Source organism: Oryctolagus cuniculus, chromosome 2 (assembly GCF_964237555.1).
Source record: "Oryctolagus cuniculus chromosome 2, mOryCun1.1, whole genome shotgun sequence".
Classification (NCBI taxonomy): Eukaryota; Metazoa; Chordata; class Mammalia; order Lagomorpha; family Leporidae; genus Oryctolagus; species Oryctolagus cuniculus.
The window spans coordinates 128,457,872-128,479,830 of record NC_091433.1 but is presented as its reverse complement, the minus strand read 5'-3'; the positions used below and the strand labels follow the sequence as shown (position 1 = coordinate 128,479,830).

Below are 21,959 nucleotides of genomic sequence, written 5' to 3'. Positions count from 1 at the left end.
AAATTGATCTTATGATCTACACTAATGTGTGTTTACCCTATATGAAAAACACCTTAGGCATTGTTTTTTTGAAACAGGTAATACTGGGAGATATAACCAATCATGTGCTGTGGGAAGGGAAAACTAAGTACCAGCAAAATTAAGTAGAGGGGCTGGTGCTGTGGGGCAGCAGGTAAAGCTGCTGCCTGCAGTGCCGGCATCCCGTATGGTGCTGGTTTGAGTCCTGGCTGCTTCATTTCCCATCCAGCTCTCTGCTATGGCCTGGGAAAGCAGTGGAAGATGGCCCAAGCCCTTGGGCCCCTGCATCTGCATGGGAGACCTGGAGGAAGCTAAGGCTCCTGGCTTTAGATCAGTGCAGCTCTGGCCATTGCAACCAACTGGGGAGTGAACCAGTGGACGGAAGACCTCTCTTCTCTCTGCCTCTCCTTCTCTATGAATCTTTCGGGGGGAAAAAAAAAAAGTAATTAGAAAAAGGGAGGGGGCTGGTTCGAGTCCTGGCTGTTCCACTTCCGATCTAGCTCTCTGCTATGGTCTGAGAAAGCAGTAGAAAGTAACGCAAGTCCTTGGGCTCCTACACCCACCTGGAAGAAGCTCCTGGCTCCAGATCGGCATAACTCCAGTTGCTGCAACCAACTGGGGATTGAACCAGCAGCCGGAAGACCTCTCTCTCTGCCTTTCCTTCTCCATCTGTGTAACTCTGACTTACAAATAAATAAGTCTTTAAAAATAAAACAAAATAAAAAACAAAGGGGAAAAAGGCATTCGGTCTAACAGCAAAGATGCCAGTTAGGATCCCCATGGCCCCTTTCAGAGTGCCTCATTTTGAGTCCCAGCTCTTCCCCCAAATTCCAACTTCTTGCTAATGTGGACCCTGGAGGCAGCAATGGCTAAAGCAGTTGGGTCCCTGCCACCTCCACAGAGGATGTAGATTGATTTTTGGGCTCCTGACTTCTGCCTGGCCTAACCCAGGCTCTTACAGTTATTTGGGGAGTGAACTAACAAATTGGAGTTCTGTTTCTCCAAAAACAAAAACAAAAACCAGCTAAGTAGGGAGAGGAGGCAAGAGGCAAGTATGTATTTAGGTAAAATTATCAATTCTATTATTTATTTGAAAGACAGAGTAACTAAGAGAGGGATAGACACATCTTCCATCTGCTTTTTCACTTCCCAAATGCCAACAGCAGCCAAGGTTGGGCCGGGTAAATGTCAGGAACTCCTACTTTGCTGGGACCCAAGTACCTGGGCCATCATCTGCTGCCTCCCAGGTATATTAGCAGGAAGCTGGCTCAGAAGCAGAGGCAGGGGGGCCGGTGCTGTGGCAGAGCAAGTAAAGCCACTGCTTGCAGTACCAACATCCCACATGGGCAGTGGTTCGAGTCCCAGCTACTTCTCTTCCAATCAGGCTCTCTACTATCCTGGGAAAGCAGAAGATGGCCCAAGTCTTTGGGCCCCTGCACCCACGTGGAAGACCTGGAAGAAGCTCCTGGCTCCTGGCTTCGGATCAGCTCAGCTCTGGCCGTTGCAACCATTTGGGGAGTGAACCAGTGGATGGAAGACCTTTCTCTCTCTCTCTCTCACTATGCCTTTCAAATAAATAAATATATCTTTAAACAAACAAACAAAAAAAGCAGAGGTGGGACTCTCTCAGGCACTCAGATATGGAACACGAGCCTCCCATTCAGTGGTTTAACCTGCTGCATCACAACACTTGCCCTTATCAATTCTATTTTAGACAAAGAACGTTGGGTATTTGGCAGACATCTGTGGTAGGTAACTTAACTGCAGCATGGAAATTGGGGCTGGAGCTTTAAGGAATTGTAGGATGTAACTACTACAGAGTAGTAGTTCAAATTATGGCAGGGGATGAGCTGTCTCGGGAAGAATAAAGACAGAAGAAAAATGATGAGGCTAAAACACCTTTATGGTTATAAAACAAAAAATCTCAAGAGGAGAGACAGCTCAGATGCAACTGACCTAGAAATACAAGGACGAACAAACAGCACCGGGTTTGTTGACTAACAGTAAGAGGTCCCTTGAGTGCGTGAAGGGAGAAGCCAAATTCAAAAGGATTAAGCACTGGATGAAGAAAATGAAATACGCAGAAGTTCCATCAGACCCTTTCCCGCTTTGGTCTTGCTCCAGAAACACCGCAGTCATGGGGGTCTGGTTTTTTTTTTTTTTTTTCCTGACGCTCCAGATAGTGATTTGAATAGTTAAGTCAAGCTCTTCTTGGAGCAGTGTCCTAGTGCCAGGCTAAAATCAGCTTGGTCGCTCCTGCGCGGTCAGCGCCCACTCTCAGCGCCTGGCTTGTCCCCGCCGACCCCCGCCGCACCCCTGGCCTGGATGTGGGAGGCGAAGGCAGTGAGCATCTCCTGCGCGGTGAGGTGGGCGCCGCGCATGATCAGGCGATGCCCGTCTCCTGCGGAACAAACAGACGAAATGAGCCCAGGGCTGAGCGGCAGGGTCTAAGAGGCGCGCGGGGCAGCCTGCCACCCCTTCCCGCCCGTCTCCCTCCCGGAGCCCACCGAACAGCACGTCCACGCAGGGCTCGGAGCCATCGTGCCTCACGTCCACAACCACCGAGCAGTTGAGATTGGTGGAGCGCACCTTCTCGCTGCTCACCGCCTGGAGGAAGGTCCTACGGTGAGAAAAAAGCGTGAGCGCCGGGCCGAAGAGGCTACAGCCCTGGCGGAGGAAGGCGCGCCCCTTCCCGGCCCCATTTCTCCTCCCCATACCTCGTCGACTCCACGTTCTGCTCGAAGGGGCAGAACTGAACACGGACCTCCTTCACCGCACGGAGCCCGAGCCGAGCCAAGGCCGCCGCCATGGTGACCTCCGCCCCGGAAGGACTCGCGCGGCCGGAAACGTCCTTCTGCGCGGGAAACTGTGAATTCCTGGGCTTCCGCCGCTCGTGGTCTCTGCGGGTTACAGATTCCCGGCCGCTAGCCGGGCTCCGCCGCCGGAGCAGGAAGAAGGCAGGAAGAAGTGGTTTCGGAATAGGGCGTGCAGGGGCCCAAAGTAAGCAGTCAACACGCACTATCACGAATAGTCCCCGGAACCACGGCGAAAACAACTTTAAATAGCGTAAAGCCCGTCTGCAAGGCTTTCCCCTTGCGGACCCTACCATGCCAGATCTAGGTTAACCCTGCCGTAACCCTGGCCCCTTCCAAGAAGACATTACCGCTGCAGAGGTGACCTATATACCAGGAGGTAAACTCCTTTCGGCTAACTTCGAGTAACCGAAGCTTAAACGCGAAGGTCCTACAGCCCAATATTTGTAAATGACTGAAAATTATGCGGAAGGGAGGACCCGCTACCATTGACCTTGGGACTGATCCAAGTGTATGCTTAGCTCACCTGTCTGGTTCCCCATGAATGAACTGTTTTTAACTTTCTGACTCTGCGTTCCATTGCTTTTTGCTTTTCCTGCATCTCTGCCACTTTTAGTCCTGAGGGGACTTCACTGCCTGGGAACTAGGCCTGACACCCCCTCCCCCCCCAAGATGCCGACCTTCCTGTTCTAGGCTGTGCCTTTGCCCTTTACTGTAGATTCCACATGCTGGAGTTATCTTGCCTGCTTGGCTTATAAATCCAAGCTCTGTGTAGGCTGTGGCTCTCAGGAATGCTTTCTTCCAAGCTCCCAATTTTAAGCTTCTTTAATGTGCAATGCCAGACGTCTGGGCTTTTCCAGCCAGAGATGGGTTTCTCTGACTTTCTGGCTCCTGGCTTCAGGCTCCTTAGGATTCAGGACTGATGCCCAGGCAGGAAAGAAAAGGCAGGTGCCAACGAGAGTGCTGGTGTTGCCTCAGGGCAAGCCAGGCCTGCTGATTTCCCACCAGGTAAGCCTCAGGGCTAGGTCCTCCTCCCCACAGTGTGCTTAACAGCTGAGGTGTCTGGGCTGTGAGTGCTCCAGGCCGAAGAGGGGGCTCCAAGTTCTCCAGGCTGTTGAGGCTGCTGCTGGGTAGTTCCGTGGTCTGGACGTCATTACGAGCACCTGCAAGGCACAGGAGGAAGGCTGAAGCCCGATCAGTGGTGACCGGGGTGTGGGTCACAAAGCAGTGAGGGAGAAGGGAGGAAAACCTGGAGCGCGGGGAGGGGAGAGACTCACAGCAACAAGGGGACCTCCTGTGGACTCGAGTCTTGGGCGGGGGCTGCTGCAGTAAACACAGCAGGGCTCCATCCAGCTGCTGGAAGATGCTCAGCGTGAATAGACTTTGGCGAAGTTCTGGGGACAGCCCCCACTGCTCCTCTTCCAGCAACTCCCTGACCACTCCAAAGTCCTGTCTGAGCTGCAGCGCCCCCTGCAGGCTGGAGGCCGAGGTACAGTGTGACCACCTGTCCTTGCAAACTGCTCTGGCCCACCACCTGTCCCCTTGCTTTTCCCAATTCCATGCATCCCCCAGTCACTCTGCCCTTTCTCCCCACCTGAACCGGATCCCATGGGTGAGGATGTGGTCAAGCCAGGCGCGCAGGATGGCTGTCAGTGTGGGACCGAGGACAGGGGCCTGGGCTTGGGGTGGCAATCCCTGCAGTCCTTGCAACACAGGCTCCAGTACAGTGCGGATCACAAATCCAGCGTACTCACTAGGAACGCTGGGAAGTTCTGGAGGGAAGAGAAAGGACAGGATGTGAGGCTATGGAGAGCCCCTGAACTCCTAAATGGAGTGTTTGGACTAAAGCAGTAGGCTTTCAAGAGATGGGAGCCAGAGGTCATGATGATGATGGAACCATTGGTATAGAGCCAGGATTTGGAGAGGTGGGGACACTATTATCTATCCCTTGAAATCCTCGAAGTAGAAGCTGGGCTGAGGAATTACCGGAAGAGAGTCGAAGCCGCCAGTACCGACCCCGTGGCATGTGGAGCTCGAAGCCCTGTGTGGCTTGTTTGTGACACTCTTGAAAAAAGAGATCTAGTGACTCTTCAGGCAGGAGCTGTGGGCACAGGGAAAAAGTAAAGGGCGCTTGTCAAATTATGCTGCTTTTCTGAATCTGGGTGTTTTATTTACCTGGTATCTGTAAAACCCCAGAGGGGGGAAAATGTGGACTGCACATTTTCCAAGGAGAGATGCCACCCACCGCTTTTACTAGATTTGCCAAGAAGTCTGGTCCCAAATTATGAACAATTGCCTTGCTCCTCTCAGCTTGGTTCAGAGGATGGAAAATCCTGCAGGTTAATTTTATTCTATTGATGAGAGAGAGAGAGGGAGAGAGATTATCCCTACCCACTACCCAAAAGGCACATGCCAGAGACTCAGGGAGGAGAGAGAGATGATATGATTTTCAGGTTAGCATCTCTGCAAGGAAGGCAAGAACTGAACGTGGTCAATGAGACTCACTGACCTGGCCAATGTCCTCACACTGAATGTTCTCTGCAGTAACATAACCCATAAAGCAAGACAAGGCCTATGTGCTGGTTTTGTTGGTTTCTTTGGCTTGTTTGGTTGGTTTTGTTTTTGGAGGGAAATAAGATGCAGTAAAGAGATTCTCCACCCTACACGAGAGGAATTCTCCTCTTACACGAGAGGAATCCCAAGAAATGGAGTACATGGCAGCAGGTGAGGCCAGCGAGCTTGAAGAGAAGAGAAGAAAGGCCTGGGCTGAAGCCCAAGTGGCTCCTGGCACCTCTGAAAATAACCTGTCTAAATCTTAGCTCTTCCTGTCTTTCCCAGCAAATCAGAACCCCCTTCTCCTTCCTTATTTACGCCAAGGAAACCACCTGTTGTCAGTGGATACTGTGAAGAAACTCTGCATTCAGCACTCTGAGGGAATACAAGCTGCACAGTATGACACTGACATACTCCCTCCCCCTCTCTCTCTCAGACCTTGCAGTTTCTAGCTGGAGAGAAAACTCACAAATGCCTGAGCTTTGTCATTCCAGGGCTGTATGTGCTGGAGCACCCATAGCAGACACTCAACAATGTAATCACCAGGCAAGGCGCGAGGCATGGAGAATGCTTTGCAGTGTTTGGTTCACACAGTGGGCACACTGTCCCTGTCCCTTTTGTTTCGTTACCACCACAACTACCAAGAGCCGAATCTTTCTTATATCTTTCTTATATCATGTCTTCCCACCTCCCTTGCTTTCTACTCCTACAACTAGATCAAACTTCTATCACCTTCCCTCTTCTCCTTCTGCTCTGCTCTTACAACAGCTCCCCATCACTCATTAAACAAAGCCCAATTTCTTTGGGCTGGTGTTTAACCTTCCACAATTGGATGCCAACTTCCTTTGCCTCCATCCCTACCTCTCCTCACTACACACACACACAGCTTCTGTTCTGGGCAAGCTCTCTCTACCTCTCCTCAAGTATCTCTGAACTGTCCATCTCCAGTAACCTCTGTTGCTCCGCTGAGGCTGCCTAGTTCTTGCATGCAACATTCTGTAAACCGTCTGCCCTACTCATGATGAGCCTGCTCAGGGGCGTGTTGGGATTGGAGACAGCAGTAGATTAGGTGGAAATGGCCAGCTGACAGAGACACATGCTGGAACTCGGGGAGCCAGAAGAGCTAACGTGGGAGTTCACAGCACCAGGACACTGTAGGGAAGCAGAAATACAGGAAAAGAGTGGAAGGTCAAGGACTAACCTCTACAGCCATGCCTCATTCAGGGCAAAGAAGAGAAAATTGGGGGCTGGCACTGTGGCATAGTGGGTAAGGCCTCTGCCTGCAGTGCTGGTATCCCATGTGAGAACGCTGGTTCAAGTCCCAGCTGCTCCACTTCTTATCCAGCTCTCTGCTATGGCCTGGGAAAGCAGTAGAACATGGCCCAAGTCCTTGGGCCCCTGCACCCGCATGGGAGACCCAGAAGATCCAGAAGAAGCTCCAGGCTCCTGGCTTGGGATAGGCCCAACTCCAGCCATTTGCAGCCAATGGGGAGTGAACCAGAGGACGGAAGACCTCTCTCTGCTTCTGCTTCTCTGTACTCTGCCTTTCAAATAAATAAATAAATCTTTTTTTAAAAGACAAAATTGGACAAGAAGAGAGAACAAACAAAAGATATTTTCCACAACAGGAATAGATAAAGTATAAAATGGGGAGAAATTTAAATAAACATGTAAGAGCTTTATTCATAAATATAGAAGAAAAATCTTAGAACAAACAGCAAAGTGTGGATGAGGGTTACCACTGTGTGACACAAAATCAGAAGTAGAAGTTGAAATAAAGTGCTCTTTCTCCTTAAAAATCTTAGGAGATACTTTCTATGTCAATTTTGTAAATTATCAGCATGTATTTAATAAAATGCAAATTAAACTTTTAAACAGAAGAGAAATATTGTATTAAAAACTAGTAAGTAAAAGGAAAGATAAGATCATTTATCCTGATTTTTCTCTATAAAATGTACCTGGGATGACCAACTGAATGAACACAAGTTTCTCTTTATGGGTGTAATCTGAATAATAAATGAAGGAGAATGAGCAAATTAGAAATATCACCCCTTGGGCCAGCATTGTGGCAGAGTGGGTAAAGCTTCTGCCTTCAATGTCAGCCTCCCTTATGTCTGCTCAAGTCCTGGCTGCTCCACCTCCTATCCAGTTTCCTGCTAATGGCCTGGAAAAAGCAGCAGAAAATGGCCCAAGTGCTTGGGTCCCTGCTGCCCATGTTGGAGACCTGGATGAAGTGCCTGGCTCCTGGCTTTGGACTGGCCCAGTCCTATACATTATGGCCCTCTGGGGAGTGAATTAGCAGATGACAGATAGTGTCTTTCTCCATCTCTCTCTCTCATCTTCCCCCCTCCCTGTAGCTCTACCTTTCAACTAAAAATTTTTTTTTAAGATTTTTTATTTATTTATTTGACAGGTAGAGTTTGTCGCTCCCCATCTTCGTGGAGGAATGACACAGGACCCTGCGCTGTTCTTTCATCTGCTCGGCCCTTCCTGGGTTTGCTGCTGGTTCTTCCCGGGTTGGCTACCATCCCTTCCACCTCCGTGGAAGGGCAGTTCCCCCTGGCCACTTTCCCCACTTCCGCAGGGGAGCGGCACACCGCCGGCCGGCTCTCTCGGGGGCTGCACAGGTGTTCCTTCAGATAGATGTTCCCCTTAGATGTTCCTGGTGCATATTGTCTCTCTCCTCCTTTATAGTCCTCTTCCACCAATCCCAACTCTGCTACCCACACGCCGAGTACGCTGCTCTCCTCCAATCAGGAGCAGGTCCTACAGTTTATTGGTTGAACTGGAGGCAGCTGTGTAGAAGCTGCTTCTCCCTTCTCAGTGCCATATTGTGGGAGAGCAGATGCATAGAATAAGTCTTAATTCCAGTAACTTAGTCTAGTCCGGGTTGCTCCCCACAGAGTTACAGACAGAGAGAGACAGAGAGAAAGGCCTTCCTTCCGTTGGTTCACCCCACAATGGCCGCCATGGCCGGCACTGCACTGATCGGAAGCCAGGAGTCAGGCACTTCCTCCTGGTCTCCCATGTGGGTGCAGGGCCCAAGGACTTGGGCCATCCTCCACTGCCCTCCTGGGCCACAGCAGAGAGCTGGACTGGAAGAGGAGCAACCAGGTCTAGAACCCAGTGCCCATATGGGATGCCGGCACCGCAGGCGGAGGATTAACCAAGTGAGTCATGGTGCTGGGCCCAATAAATTTTTTTAAGATTTATTTTTATTTGAAAGGCAGAGCTACAGAGAGGCGGGGGGGGGGGGGGGGTCTTCCATCCAGTGGTTCATTCCCGAAATGGCCACAATTGCAGAGCTGAGCTGATCCAAAGCCAGGAGCCAGGAGCTTCTTCCAGGTCTCCCACGTGGGTGTTTGGGTCCAAAGACTTGGATCATCCTCTGCTGCTTTCCCAGGCCACAGCAGAGAACTGGATCGGAAGTGGAGCATCTGGGTTGCAAACCGGTGCCCACATGGGATGGCAGCACTGCAGGTGGCAGCTTTACCCACTATGCCACAGCGCTGGCCCAATAAATCTTAAAAAAATAAAATAAAAAGAGGGGCTGGAGCTCTGGGGTAGTAAGCTAAGCCTCTGCTTGTGGCGCCGGTATCCTATATGGGTACAGTGACCCGGCTTCTCTTCCAATATTCTGATCCAGCTCCCAGCTGATGGCCTGGGAAAGCAGAAGATAACCCAAGTGCTTGGGCTGCTGCACCAACATAGGAGACCCAGAAGAAGCTCCTGGCTCCTAGCTTCAAATCAGCCCAGTTCAGCTGTTGCAGCCATTTGCGGAGTGAACTAGCAAATGGAAGACCTCTCTCTGTCTCTCCCTCTCTCTTTGTAATTGTGCCTTTCAAATAAATACATTAAATATTAAAAAAAAGTCAAATAATGACTTGACACTTCAAAGAAATAAATCTTCCCCTTTAGAACCTCTAAGAAAATAATGAACCTCGGCAATATTCATCAGTGGCTACTAACACAAAATGAAGAGTATGACACTGGGGAGAGGGAAGGGGATACACAGATGAAACAAAATTGACTCTGAGTTGAGTCATTAATGCCTTGGTGATGGGAATATTATATTCCTCTCCACATTTAAGTGTGTTTGAAATCTCCCTTAGGAAGAGTCAAGGAGATAGAACAAAAGTGAACACAGCACGGCCAGGGCTGCGGCATAGTGAGCTCGGCTGCCCCCTGCAGTTCTGACAGCCCGTATTGGAGTGCCAGGCTCCTGGCTTCAGCCTGGACCAGCTCCGACTGCTGCAGCCATCTGGGGGAGTGAACCAGCAGATGGAAGACCGATTCTCTCTCTCTCACTCACACTTCTTTCAAGTAGATGAACAAACCTTTTAAAAAGTGAATACAGCAAGAAAAGATAAATCTAGCAGACTTCAGGGGCTTCCAAGCCACTGAGATCTTCCATTCTCCCCCTCCCACCTGATTTGGTACAGATCAGGGCCTTGTGCTGCTACTGTCGGGGCCCCTGTTCTCACCTGGATCTGCGCAGCCAACATCTGGATCTCCACACTCAGCTGCTGCTCCACCTCCAGAGCTGAGCTTTCCTCTGAGGCCAACCTAGACAGAGCCTCCGCCTCACGCAGCAGAGGCTATGGGTGGAGACGGAGTATGAGGGCTCGGGCCAGTGCAGGCTGCTCTCCTGCCCACTCCCCTCCCACTCACAGGTAGGTCCTTTTGGATCAGCAGCAGGAAGGAACGTGGGGCCCATGCTGCCAGGTGCCGCTGAGTCCTTCCCAAGAACCAGAGCAAGGTGGTCTGCAGGGTACAGAGCCCCAGGGCCGTGGGCGCAGGACCTGCGGATGGGAGCAGCAGAGTGAGCATCTTTAGGCAGCACGGGCGCCTTGAGGAGGAGGCGGGCTTCAGAACGGAGAAGGAGAAAGGGGGCTCTCCTCAGCCCCTCATCTCACCTGGAGGCCGACAGAAGAGCAGTCCTGACCCTGGTTCTCGGAGGGCGTCCAAGAGAGGAGGAAAGAGCTGTTGCAACAACTGCATAGTGTGAGAGGATGCCGGGAGGCTGTTCTGGTCCCTGACGGCTGATCCCAAGGCCTGGCAGAAACCTGAGCATGGAGGGGGGAGTCTGAGAGAGGGCAGCAACCTGGGACTGTGTCACCTCCAGCGCCCCTTCTCACCTTGGTCCCAGCTCCAGACAAGGGACTGATGGTGTAGGCTGTGACACAAGGAAGCCAGCTCCTTCTCACACTCCTGAGGCAGGGACGCTGGGGGAAGAAATGACTCTGGAGCCGGAAAACAAAGCCTCGGGTGCCACATCCCTGCCCAGTTAGGGGTAGGGTGGGAGGGGAGGTTTCCCTCAAGACTCAAGACTTCGCCTTGGAAGCTCCAATGGGATGGTCTGAACCCTATTCTTTCCAAAGGGCCTACCCAAACGCCCACCAAGTCCCAGCACTCACCCTGACCCAGTGCCTGACCCAGCTGTCGTGCCGCTGCACCGGGGTCTCTCCAGGGTCCCAGACTTAGGTCCAGACTCTGAGCACCGGCTGCCCACAGCAGGGTCCAATATTGACTCCACAGGGCCCCAGCCCCTCCAAGTCCCAGTCCCCCGCCGGCGGCACCCGCCATGCCCCCCACCAGGCCCAGAAGCCCTGGTAGCAGCTCCCGTTCCTCCTGGCACCGCCTGCGGAGCTGGTCCTTTAAACCGCATCCACTGAGCGCCTCATTGAGCTGCCTTGCCACCTGGCAACCTCGCTCCTCCGCCAGGAGGCGGAGCACACGGGCTGGGGGAAAAGGGCGAGCTGCCCCGGGAACGTGGCTCATGGCTTTTCCCTGCAGCCCATGGTAGGTGGGAAGTGACTGCAGCAGTTCGGCGAGTTGGGAGGACAGACCCGGGCTGGCGGGCGCCCGACCCAGAGCGCGAAGCTGCATCTCGATGGCGGCATCTAGGCGCTGGGCTGCTAGTCCGATGGGGCGCGCTAGGAGGAGCGGCTCGGGAGTCTCCCGAAGGCCGATTCGCTGGTGCACCCCTCGGGGAGTGTGCAGCCGCAGGTCGCGGCACAGCTGGGACCAGGCGCCAGAGCCGGGGGATGGCGAGCAGGCACACAGGGTCCGCAGGAGGCGCACGGCCGCTTGTAGGTGGCGGGCGCAGTCCCGGGCCTGGAGGAGCTGCTCCCGCTCGCGGTGCAGCCGCAACAACACGGCCCGGAGACGCTGCAGCGCGGGAGGCATCGGGCCGCCAGCCGCGGGCTCCCGCCTCCAGTCCGCAGAGCCAGCCTCATGGTCCTCGCCCGCGTCCTTGGGCGTTGGCCGCCACAGAGCTCCGCCGGGCCGGGGGTCCAGGCAGGGGATGCTCCCGGCAACTGGTAGCCCAGGGCAGCCACGAACCTCCTGGCGGAGAGCAGCCGCGCGTCTTCCCTCCCAGGGCTCCTCCCCAGCGCCCCCAGGCTGTGCCCACAGCGGGGACGCGGTCGTGAGCGGAGGCAGGGGGCCACTGGAGCGAGATGCCTGGGCCATCGGGTAGCGGGTTCGTAACAAGCTTAACGATTCCCGCTTCCCCGAGCCGCCCAACGCCCGCCGTGGCCGGGACTCCGCCCCATCCCTAGAGCCGTCAGCGCTTGTCCGCGAGTCCTGGGGACCGTCGTGAACTCTCTCGCGCTCCGTAATCGAAGTCTTCCGCCCCTAACAAAGATGGCCACCACCCTGTCCTACCCCGCCCTTGGGCGGGTATTGAATACTAAACTATCTGTCACTTTCGGGGTCTTGTAGACCGGAGATGGCTCCGATTGCGAAGACTGGGGGGTGGGGGGTGGAGGGGTGGGGATCAAGCTAGGTGGGAGATGTGACTAAATGGTGGAGGGTCCCTCTGGGCAGAGGCAGCCCCACTTGGGTCTATCTGCGGTCTGGACGTTTTCAGTAGGCTTTTACGCCCCCGGTGGCGGGCGGAGGTCTCTGGCGACTCACCCAGAGCCCCCTGACACGGCACCGCCTTCTTTTCCTGTAGACTGCCCTCTGAGGCCCGGCTGCCCACTAGGGGTCGCTGCTGCACCCCCGAACTCTGCAAGGAATTCAGTTCTGAAGACTACAGTGAAAAGATAAAAGGGACTTCCAGTTCCCCGCTACCCTGCTCATCTCGGTCACGCCTGTTTTCAGTTCGCTGTGCTTAGACCCGCGACCGACCAATGACCCGAAGAGCTTTCGGGGGTTTGGGAGGTTCAGGCCCTACCCTTGAGGATCTTAGGGAAGTGAGGAGCGGAGGACAGGGTGACAATTTTGCAGCAATAAAAGCTCAGAAGTGGGCGGACTTGAATAGGCGAGGGTCTCTGAGTTGAGGTTTGGGTAGTGAGTGGGTACATACGAGTGCTTGGCGGAAAGATGTTTATAGATAGAAGTACAATGTCAGCAAAGCCACTAAAACAAGGAAAAGTAAAGAGAACTTTAGTGAAAGAAGACCAGAGTGGAGGGTTTGGTTGGAACAATGACAGATGGGGTAAGAAAGAAGGTATCCGGTGGTCAGAAAGGCCTTGTCTAGCACAGGGAGGCCTCAAACAGGGAAGAGAAACTTAATGTGTCCAGAACTTAATTCATCATCTTTGCAAATTGATTTCTTCTAATCCCAATTTTGGTTAATAATACAAACTTCCGTCTTCCAGATGCTTAATCCAGAAATCTGAGAATCATTTGAAAAGTCTTCCCTTTTCTTTACTTCATGTTTAGTCACTAAAATCTCTTCTGAAATGCCTCTTGAAACAAACCTCTCATCAAAGCCTTAGTTCAAAGCCTCATTGTCTCCAGCCTGACCAGCTGTAATGCATGCTAACTACATACAACACGCAAATACACACCCACGCTAGACTCAACTGTTTCCCCAGCACCATTTCACACAACATTTCACTACCTAAACCAAGTCCGCTCGCGTCACTAAGAAGATAAAAGTCCATACCCATTGGGTCTTCAGACAGAGTTCCTGGCTCTGTCTGCCGGGATGGCCACCGATCTCTTTTTTCACATTTGTTGTGCGCCAGCTAGGTGCAAGACACTGTTTTAGGCGTTGAGAAGACAGCAGGAAATGAAATAGACAAAAATCTTTCTATTCAGTGAAGTAGAAGTATCTCACAGGGTCAGCCAATGAACAACCTAAGTAGTATGTTACATGTGAAACATGCAAAGAAAAAGCAAGAAAGAAAACAGTACTGAGTGGAGTTGAGAGGTTTCTCTTACAAAAAGGAGTGGTCAGAGAAGGCCTCCCCGACTGAGCTGGGCACACTTAAGTGGAGATCTAAAGGCGACAAAGGAGCGAGCCGTTCACTGGGGCATGGGCGTTGGAGATGGACGCGCACGTGGTTTCTTGCAGGAACTTCAGAGGATACCACTGTGGCTGAGGAGGGTGCCTAGAGGGTAGGAGAAGGCTCGGGAAGATGTTGGGGGCAGATTATGTGTGGCCACAGGCCACATAGTTCACAGGGGACAGGATGACTCCTACCCTGCAAAGACTACACTCACCGAGGAAATGACTCTCATCAGATTCACAGAATGGGTGCATCAAGAGCTTTGCTTCATTTTGTGAATGAGGAAAGAGCCCAGCAAGGTTAAGTCAACCAACCAGGCAGCAGCTGAGTCAGAACTAGGATACAAGTGGCTCCATCTCCACAGTCATGCTCTTTCCAGTCCCATGCCGGCTTGAATTAAGAGAGTGATAAAAGCAATGCAGAGTAAGTTTCTAATTTGTATAACATGGACTATATGGCAGGACTGAGAGGGGCAGAGGCAATTGCAGATGAGGAGTCCAGGAAGGCTTTGGATGGAGATGGAGCTTGAACTAGACCTTGAAGGTGAGGCAAGATGTGAGAAAGAGTCTGAGTCAGGGGCGGGGACTGGAGAACAGCTTGGGGAAGGCTCTGAGGTTGAGCGAGCCCCACGGCTGAGTGTGGAGAGGTCACAGCTGGTGAGAATCTGAGGGCTGCGTGGCTGGTTTGTGGCTGCCATGGTGGAGAAGCTGAGCCAGCCAACCTCAACACCAGCCTCCCTTCCCCCCCTACCCCACACACCAGGACACAGTGGATTTTCTGCACTGGCTCATGGAGAGTGATCCCCAGGGCCTGTGTCAGATCCATGTGGACGGGAGCAATGGGCAGCAGCAGCTGTGGCATCATGGTGGACAGAGCAGGAGCAGCGCCCCAGGACTGAGCCTGATATCCCAGGAAGGGCTGACCCCCAGGGGCTCCCCTCTCTTCTCTTCTTCCTTTCCTGTCTCTTGCTCCTGACAGCATGCCTCCTGGACTATTTCTGTGATGAGGTAAAAATGAACAGGGTGAGAGAGGCAAAGGGGCTGAGGAGCTGAGCACCTGCTGTGGTCTCCCAGAGTCCTTCCGCTGCCCTCCCCGAGGGCTGGAGACCTGCCCTCAAGCCCCTCTGCCTCTACACTCTTCCCCAGTGTCTCAGGAGACTCTCAGTAGGGGGCCTCCTGGTCTGCGGGGTTCTTTCCATCCCCATGTTCCTTTTCCCATAGTCTCCTCGGAACTGGGCCTTTCAAGATTGTGCATGACATTCGCCTTCTTTCTCATTCTCTTGTAGTCGCCTTCTCTCTCTTTTTCCTCCTCCAGGAAGCCAACGCCTGGCTGAGGCACTGGTGGCTGAGGAGGAGGTCATGAAACAGGAGACAGAAAGACACAAGAAGAAGGAGGCTACAGGGCAGAAAGAGGGGGATCGCACAGGGACTTGGGAAGAGAGCCCGAGGTGGCCTGCAGAGGGTCCTCTCACAGGAGGCGCCAGGGGCTGGAGACCAGAGGGTCTCCAGAGGCCACCTGGTGTGATGCTTCAGGAATCCCACAGTACTGCCTGGGGTCGACGCTCCCTCCCTCTCCTTGAGAAACCTCAAACTTGTGACTCTCTTATCTGCTTTTTCACTGTAAAATGAGGATAATAGCAATACTTTCGTCATGGAGTTGCAAAGATTCAATGAGATAGTGTGCACAGAGCTCTTAGTCCAGCACAGGACACTGGATTTGTGCTCAAAATAGATCATTATCATTACTGCAGCATCAAAAGGAATGAAACTGACAGGAGTGCCTGGAGGGCAGTGGTGAGCCTAACGTGCAGAGTTCAGGCAGGTACCAAGAGCACCAGGTGCTGGCAAAGTGGGGCTGGGAAGGCAGGCGGCTCAAGGTGGTCCCAACTCTATGCCTGTCCACACTCTCGCCAGGCCAAGGTGACCCCAGATGAAGAAGTGAGTCCCCCATCCAGTCCCAGGATTCCTCTCAGGGACAGTGTGGTGAGAAAGAGGTTCCCTTCCTGGTCTCTGCCTACTCCTCCTCTTCCTCCCTCTCATCCTCCAGGTTAGACTTCAACCCTCCCCTGACCCCCACAGGACCCACTGGATCTATCTAGCACTTTTCTGCCCCTGGCTTTGTACAAGGCTGCGGATTGGCACCCCAGTGCCCACAGAGCAAAGGACTGAACCAGGTATCCCAATATAGGGGCCAGGGCACCCAAGAGAAGCTGAGCGAAGAGGAAGGGAGCCCTCCAAGAGAGGAGAGGCCCAAGCAGAGTTCTAAGGTCTAGGTGAGATGGGAAGAAGGTTCAGCTAGAAATGGTAGAAGGGGTACCAGAAGGCCCTGGGGAGGCACATGATTGAAGTGTCCTGGCAGGTGTCCCTTAGGAATTCTGTGACCATGAGGTTGAGAGACATGGGGTCAGGGCAGGCATTTGGCATTGCAGGTAAGACACTGCTTGGGACTCAATTGGAGTACCTGGTTCGAGTCCCACACTTCTGCTTCCAATTCCAGCTTCCTCCTATGCACTCCCTCTCCCTCTCTCTGTGTCTGTAACTATGTATCTCAAGTAAATAAAGATTTATTTTATATTTTATTTGAAAGAGTTACAGAGAGAGGTGGAGACACAGAGAGAGGTCTTCCATCTGCTGGCTCACTCCCCAAATGGCCACAATGGCTGCAGCTGAGCTGATCCAAAGTCAGGAGCCAGGAGCTTCTTCCAGGTCTCCTACATGGATACAGGGGCTCAAGCACTTGGGCCATCTTCTGCTTTTCCAGGCACACTAGCAGAGTGGTGGAACAGAAGTGGAGCAGCTGGAACTCAAACCAGTGCCCATATGGGCTGCTGGTGCTGCAGGCTGGGGCTTTAACCTGCTGTGCCACAACACCAACCCCAAATAAATAAATCTTTTTAAAAAATTAAGGAAAAGAAAAAAAAATCCAGTTTTTATATGCTCCTGTCCCTCATGCTCATGATTCCCTCAATGGGAAGAGAGGACTGTGAGTGAGTTGCTGCTTCAATTCACAAACTCCAGAGTTCCTGGGCCTAGCAGTTAATATGCCTGCATGCTACATCAGGGTGCCTGCGTTTGGTTCCCAGCTTCAGCTCCTGATTCCACCTTCCTGCAAATGTGACTCTGGAAGGCTGCTGTGTTGGCTCGAGTAACTGTGGGAGATGCGGATTGCATTCCTGGCTCTTGGCTCTGATTCTGGCCCAGCTCCAGCTGTTGCAGACATTTAGAGTGAACCAGCAAATGGGAGCATGTGCTTGCTCTCGCTCTCTCTCTCCCTATACACACACACACACACACACACACACACATCTGCATGTATTTTATATATATATATATATGGCTCTCAAATAAGTTTTTGAATAATGAGAATTTAAAAATCTGTCTCAATTAGTTCACACTTCGACACACTTGGAACTTCTCAGAAGTGGTAGTTATTTGTGTGAAAATGTCAGGCTCCCATCTGCCTGCCAGCCTTGTTTGCCCCCTCTCGTGCAGCCAAAGCCCTCCTCATGCCTCTGAGCATATGGGCCGCTGCACCTGGGCAGAGGCAGGGAAGGGCTGGGGCTGGCAGCAAGGACTGACAGGAGAGAAGGGAAGCAGGAAAGCGCCTAGGCAGGGTCCCCTGCAGACTGGCTGGGACCCCAGGGTGGGGAAGGCTGTCGTATGGAGTGTTCCCCTCCCCTCCCCATCACATCCACAGCTTAACTTAGTGTTCCCAGCAGGCGAGCCCAGCTCCTCCAGGCCTGCCTCAGTGGGTCAACCCTTCTCGCCCGCCTGTGGCAGCGACTGTCCTGGTGGTAATGTCTCTGGCACAGGCACTGGGGTGAGGTCCAAGAGCTGAGGTGCGCCCACTCTCCAGGCGCCCACCATGCTGTCTGTGTCCAGCATAAGGTTACTTCTGCAGGAGTGGAAGAGGGGTCAGGACCCAGGTAACAAAGAGAGAGAGGACAGAGGAGAGAGTCAGCCTGCAGGGTGGAAGGGAGGTCTCCCAAGCCCTCTGAGCCAGAAGCTGGGCGGAATCCTGTGACCAAAGGGGGCCACTGCCAGAATCCCACCCCCTTCCTCTCACCCACGTGTCTCCTGAATAGGATGTCAACACTAGCTCAGAAGGCCGGCTGGGTATTGTGGCCCAAATCCTGATCGCTGGGCTCTTCCGTACAAATGGACGTAATTTTACTACCTGCCCTATAGGGTTGCTGTGCGGATGAAAGGAAACGTCTTAGTTAAAGCACCCAGCACAGTGCCAAGGGCCGGCTCTCTGCTATAACCCGCGGATTTTACTGTTAGTGGCTCCTAGCGTCCAGATGGAGGCATTGTGCAGCAGAGTCTCCACTTTATTCTCAACAATTTGGGAAAAGTGGGCGTCTGGACCGGGCTGGAAGAGACCCGGGTGGACGTCCTCCCTCCATCCCAGAACCTGGACAAGGCACGGAGTGCGAAGGTGAGGAGTCCCGGGCCCCAGAGTCCAGGGCAGGCCAGGCAGTGGCTTTGCCTTTAATCATCCACCTGGATCTCTTCCTCGGACAGGTGGGGCCCGGAGTCGGGCCTGGAGTCAGGCCCAGCGGCGCCAGGGCCGGGAGCGCCGTCCGTCAGTGCTAGGCAGCACAGGACTTCCGGCGACAAGGCGCGGAGGGAGGCCACGTCGGCGCGCATCTCCTCCACGTCGCGCTTCAGCTTGGCACGCCGGTTCTGGAACCAAGTGACGACCTGCGCGTTGGCCAGGCCGAGGCGCGCAGCCAGCCCGTCGCGTTCTGACGGTGCCAAGTACTTCTGGAAGACAAAGCGCCGCTCCAACTCCAGCACCTGCTGCGTGGTGAACGCCGTGCGTGACTTGCGCCGTTTTCGGCCGGCGAGCCGAGGTCCCAGTGCATCCGGGGCGGCCCTGCCTGTAGGAACGGAGGGGGACCGGGATCAGCCAGTATCAGGGCTGCTGGAATCCAGCTGGGGCGGGGCGGGGGTGCGGTCAGGCGCGTGGAAGGGGCGCGCGAGGTGGGGAGCCAAGACGGATGGAGACCGGAACGCTGGTCCTTTCCCGCAGCCCACGGGGGTCAGGCCGAGGTGGAGGAAAAGGGCGCAAAACGAGCGGGCCACCGGGGTACCGGAGGCAGCAGATTTCGGGGGGTGTGGCTGGAGCTAGGCAGTGGGGCAAGCGAACTGGAGACCTGGTTCAGGGTCAGGCCTTTTGGGGCGGAGCCTTTGAGGCCTTCCAGAGCCCCAGGCTGGAGAGACTTGCAGACTGGGATGGCTTCAGAGACGGGTGAGAGCAGGGACAGCCGACCTGGCATGGTGAAGGTACCAGGGTCAGGGATCGTCCCTTTTCTTAGACATCCGGGTCGTGTCGTGCACTTGGTGGTTGACACTGCCTTAGCGACGCCAGAGCCCTCTCAAGCCGGACAGGGAGATATTTGGGGTACAGAGAGATAGGAAAGGGGAGTGCGGAGACCGCGCCGAGGACCGGCGGCTGCTCACGCCCTGGAGAAGAGAGTGGCTTGGAGCGGAGCTTGGTCGCAGCCAGAGACCAGAGCCTCGCCTCTCGCGGCGCCGCCCTTACCCCCGGCTCACTCGTTTACCGCCGGCGGCTTGAGCCTTTTGTCTTCTCTCGGGCCTTTCAGTGTCGCGATTGCCCCGCCTACAGCGAACCGACCAAAGGGTCCCTGAATTCTCGACAGCCCTGCCCATCCCTGTGGCGCTACCTGCCTCCTGGAGCCGCCGCGAAGCCACAGCACTAACGGGAGAGAGGTGAGGAGCGGGAGATTCGAGTCCTGGCACGTGGCCGTGGCCAGGGGACGGATTAGGGTGATCGGACCGGGGTGAGACCAAGGTCTGACCCGGAACCAGGAGGAGAGAAGTGGGGGAGATGGCCAAGTGAGAATCCGCGCCCTGGCCGGTGCTGTACCTTCGAGGGGCTGCGGGGCGCGCCCGTCAAGTCCGCGGAAAGTTTTACTAGTCAGCTCCTCCAGCGCGCACAGCGGCGACGCGGGACCCGGGCCTGACTCTGGAAGCTGCGCCACGGAAGGTGCACGGGGGACCAGTCGCGGGCCTAGGATGTCTTCGATGCTGAAGGGTGTCCGGGGCTGGCGTCCCGAGTTCATGGCTGACTGGTCTGTGGAAGTCCCGCAGTCTGCTGCGCTCGGCTCCGCAGCCGCCTGGGCCCCGGCGCTGGGTTCCCGATCCCGGCCCCCCGCTTCGGACCCGCCCCCGGCGCTGGGCCCGAGCCCCGTGTGCCCCTCCTCCTGCGCCCCCCACCTTCCTATCCAGGGCGCAGTGGGTCCGAAGCGCGTAGATGTCACAGCGGCGGTATATATAGGGTGAAGACGCGCGGAGAGAAGCCGGTGCAACTACCCACTGGACCCGGGCCGCCCGGCTGGTCCGCGCTGCAAGACACCGCCCCAGGCACGCTGAAGCCGAACTCGTCCCCTCCAGACTGAGTGCCTGAGACTCCCTGCTTAGCTGCCGCTCTGGATCATAAACTCAACAGCTATGAAATTGCTTTCCTTGGCCCCAGTGCTGGCGATTTGCAAAGTTCCCAGTAGTATCTGGGTTGATTGTACTAGGGATCCCTGGTCCCATTTAGGAAGGACATCAGTCTCCCAACCTGGCCCTCTGAGCCTGGAAACCCCTTGCAAAATGCTCCCAAGGTTGCCCAGGCACCTGGAAGTGATTAACACACCAAAGAGGTCCCCAGCGTGGGACTCGGTGGAGCGTGGGGATGCCACAGGAAGCAAGTACAGGTGAGCCAATCTGCCCTGCTATGGCTTAAAAGCCCCCCCCCCCCCCCAAGTTAAAACTGGAGAAGCTTCTGGAGCCCTGGGTCAGAGGAGAAGACAGCCCTCGGAGCTAGCCGAGGCTGCTGTCCGGGATGTGTCTGCCACTGAAGCCCTCCCGCCCTCTTTATTGGTCTGTCACTTGATCCTTGTCTTTTTATTGCACTCCTATAGTTCATGTATGGTTTCTTGACCCTGTGGAGGCTCAGAAACAGCCAAGAGGAACAAGAGGCTGGGCCAGCGTGGAGCCAATCCCCATAAAAGAGGACTTGAAAGGCAGACTTCTTGGACGCTGCCAGACCATGGGACAGATACCCCTGCCAGCCCAGACACAAACTCATTCCTGTTTGATCACTGTCCTGTCTTCCTTCTCTCCCACACCTATTCTGGTCCTGGGCTCAAGTGGGGTAAGCTACCCCCACAGCTCTGGGATAGCAAGGCCCTGCAAGGGGAGGCCCAGCAAAACATGAAGTTTTTTCTGTTGATTCTTATTCTGTTCTGTTAATTTTTATTTGTTTTCATTTTATTGGAAAGGCAGAGAGACAGATCTTTTATCCACTGATTCACTCCCTCAAATGCCTGCAACAGCCAGGGCTGTGCCAATCCAAAGCCTGGAGCCTAGAACTCAATCCAGGTCCCCCATGTGACAGGCAGGGGGCCCAGGCACTTGGGCCATTACCTGCTGCCTCTTTGCCTTGGATCCAGCAGTAGCAAGAAGTTGGATTTGCAGTGGAGTAGCCCAGACTTGAACCAAGCACTCTGATGCGGGTGTCCCAGATGGTGACTTAACCAAATGCACGCCCCAAGGCATGGGTTTTGTTTCTAAATCCCAGCTTAAATAGCCGGAGGATTCTCAGTCCGGAGAGAGAAGCCTTGCCGTTCCTGAGGAACCGGCTGCTCCACGGCCTGGCAGTCAGAAACCAATATGCCTCTAGTATTTTGGATGAGAGCCATGAAGACTTCAGCAGGGCCTCCTGGCCAGTGCATTATGCCACCTTCCCTGTTGACTTCTGCATCTCCCACCATTTGTACCGGGTTTCTCTGGGCCCACCTGACTATTACCTGGGATAAGTGGAGCCTGTTGTTGGGGCACCCTGAACAGGGCTTAGGAGACCCAAGACATCTGACAAGCACCTTGGTAGGGGGGGTCTTTTAGGCAAAGGTCTCCCAGCAACAGCCCCCCTCTTCCCCCAGACTGCTGCACGGTGTGGTCTGAGCAACACACCCAAGGCTGATGGGCCACTGCTGGGTCAGAGAGCAGAGCCAGGCCACAGTAGAAAACTGAGCTGCCTCAGAACCCTGTTAATTGGTTCTTAATGGTGGGGGGCAGGGAAGGGCCCTGGGAGAGATCCTCCCAGCTGCAGGCCTCAGCCCCTCAGAACCATCCTTGCGGTTTCACTTAATCTGCAATTAGAGTGGCTCTCAGAGGCAGCAGGAACTGCCCCACCAAACCCCAGCCATGTCACCGCGCAGACACTGTGACCTCCACTCTTGCCTCCTCTGTGTGGCTTTTATGTCCTCTCCACCTCTGCTCTCAATTATGTGTATGTGAGGCGTGTGGGGCCCTCT

General features: G+C 54.3%; 3 protein-coding genes and 1 long non-coding RNA gene across 7 annotated transcripts; 1 reads left to right on the top strand and 3 right to left on the bottom strand.

The window, feature by feature from the left end:
- Nucleotides 1-1,903: 1,903 nt before the first annotated feature.
- Nucleotides 1,904-3,859, bottom strand: MRPL53 (mitochondrial ribosomal protein L53). The gene is made up of 3 exons (XM_002709719.5): nt 2,736-3,859; nt 2,526-2,638; nt 1,904-2,419 (listed from the first exon to the last, which is right to left on the bottom strand). The coding sequence occupies exons 1-3, from the start codon at nt 3,125-3,127 to the stop codon at nt 2,283-2,285; spliced, it is 642 nt and encodes a 213-aa protein (XP_002709765.3). The 5' UTR covers nt 3,128-3,859; the 3' UTR covers nt 1,904-2,282.
- Nucleotides 3,639-11,985, bottom strand: CCDC142 (coiled-coil domain containing 142). Of its 4 annotated transcripts, none has more exons than XM_051837047.2 (9): nt 10,802-11,985; nt 10,523-10,609; nt 10,301-10,450; nt 10,056-10,186; nt 9,869-9,982; nt 4,818-4,932; nt 4,426-4,603; nt 4,109-4,187; nt 3,639-3,994 (listed from the first exon to the last, which is right to left on the bottom strand). In XM_051837047.2, exons 1-9 carry the CDS (start codon nt 11,856-11,858, stop codon nt 3,878-3,880), a joined length of 2,028 nt encoding a protein of 675 aa, XP_051693007.2. In that variant the 5' UTR covers nt 11,859-11,985; the 3' UTR covers nt 3,639-3,877. The 4 variants fall into 4 exon arrangements, with proteins under 4 accessions (XP_051693007.2, XP_051693012.2, XP_002709667.2 ...); XM_051837052.2 differs by having other exon boundaries at nt 4,109-4,184; XM_002709621.5 differs by having other exon boundaries at nt 4,109-4,308; nt 10,802-11,984.
- A 5,963-nt stretch (nt 11,986-17,948) lies between these two features.
- Nucleotides 17,949-19,734, bottom strand: LBX2 (ladybird homeobox 2). The gene is made up of 2 exons (XM_002709717.4): nt 19,523-19,734; nt 17,949-18,512 (listed from the first exon to the last, which is right to left on the bottom strand). Exons 1-2 carry the CDS (start codon nt 19,716-19,718, stop codon nt 18,121-18,123), a joined length of 588 nt encoding a protein of 195 aa, XP_002709763.2. The 5' UTR covers nt 19,719-19,734; the 3' UTR covers nt 17,949-18,120.
- Nucleotides 18,386-20,875, top strand: LOC103347651 (uncharacterized). The gene is made up of 4 exons (XR_007915991.2): nt 18,386-18,514; nt 19,239-19,365; nt 19,934-20,357; nt 20,565-20,875. It is a non-coding gene; the product is annotated as an uncharacterized lncRNA (long non-coding RNA).
- The last annotated feature ends 1,084 nt before the right edge of the window (nt 20,876-21,959 follow it).

Bases quoted from the DNA above. Each gene is read 5' to 3' on its own strand.
- MRPL53 (XM_002709719.5), bottom strand. From the start codon at position 3,127: ATGGTAGGGTCCGCAAGGGGAAAGCCTTGCAGACGGGCTTTACGCTAT. The intron at 2,639-2,735 runs GTATGGGGAGGA...TTCTCACCGTAG, and splicing joins CAGAACGTGGAGTCGACGAG to GACCTTCCTCCAGGCGGTGA. The intron at 2,420-2,525 runs GTGGGCTCCGGG...TTTGTTCCGCAG, and splicing joins CTGCGTGGACGTGCTGTTCG to GAGACGGGCATCGCCTGATC.
- CCDC142 (XM_002709621.5), bottom strand. From the start codon at position 11,858: ATGGCCCAGGCATCTCGCTCCAGTGGCCCCCTGCCTCCGCTCACGACC. The intron at 4,309-4,425 runs GTGGGGAGAAAG...CTCGGCCTCCAG, and splicing joins ACCCATGGGATCCGGTTCAG to CCTGCAGGGGGCGCTGCAGC. The intron at 3,995-4,108 runs GTGAGTCTCTCC...TGTGCCTTGCAG, and splicing joins CAGGAGGTCCCCTTGTTGCT to GTGCTCGTAATGACGTCCAG.
- LBX2 (XM_002709717.4), bottom strand. From the start codon at position 19,718: ATGAACTCGGGACGCCAGCCCCGGACACCCTTCAGCATCGAAGACATC. The intron at 18,513-19,522 runs GTACAGCACCGG...CCGTTCCTACAG, and splicing joins CGCCCCGCAGCCCCTCGAAG to GCAGGGCCGCCCCGGATGCA.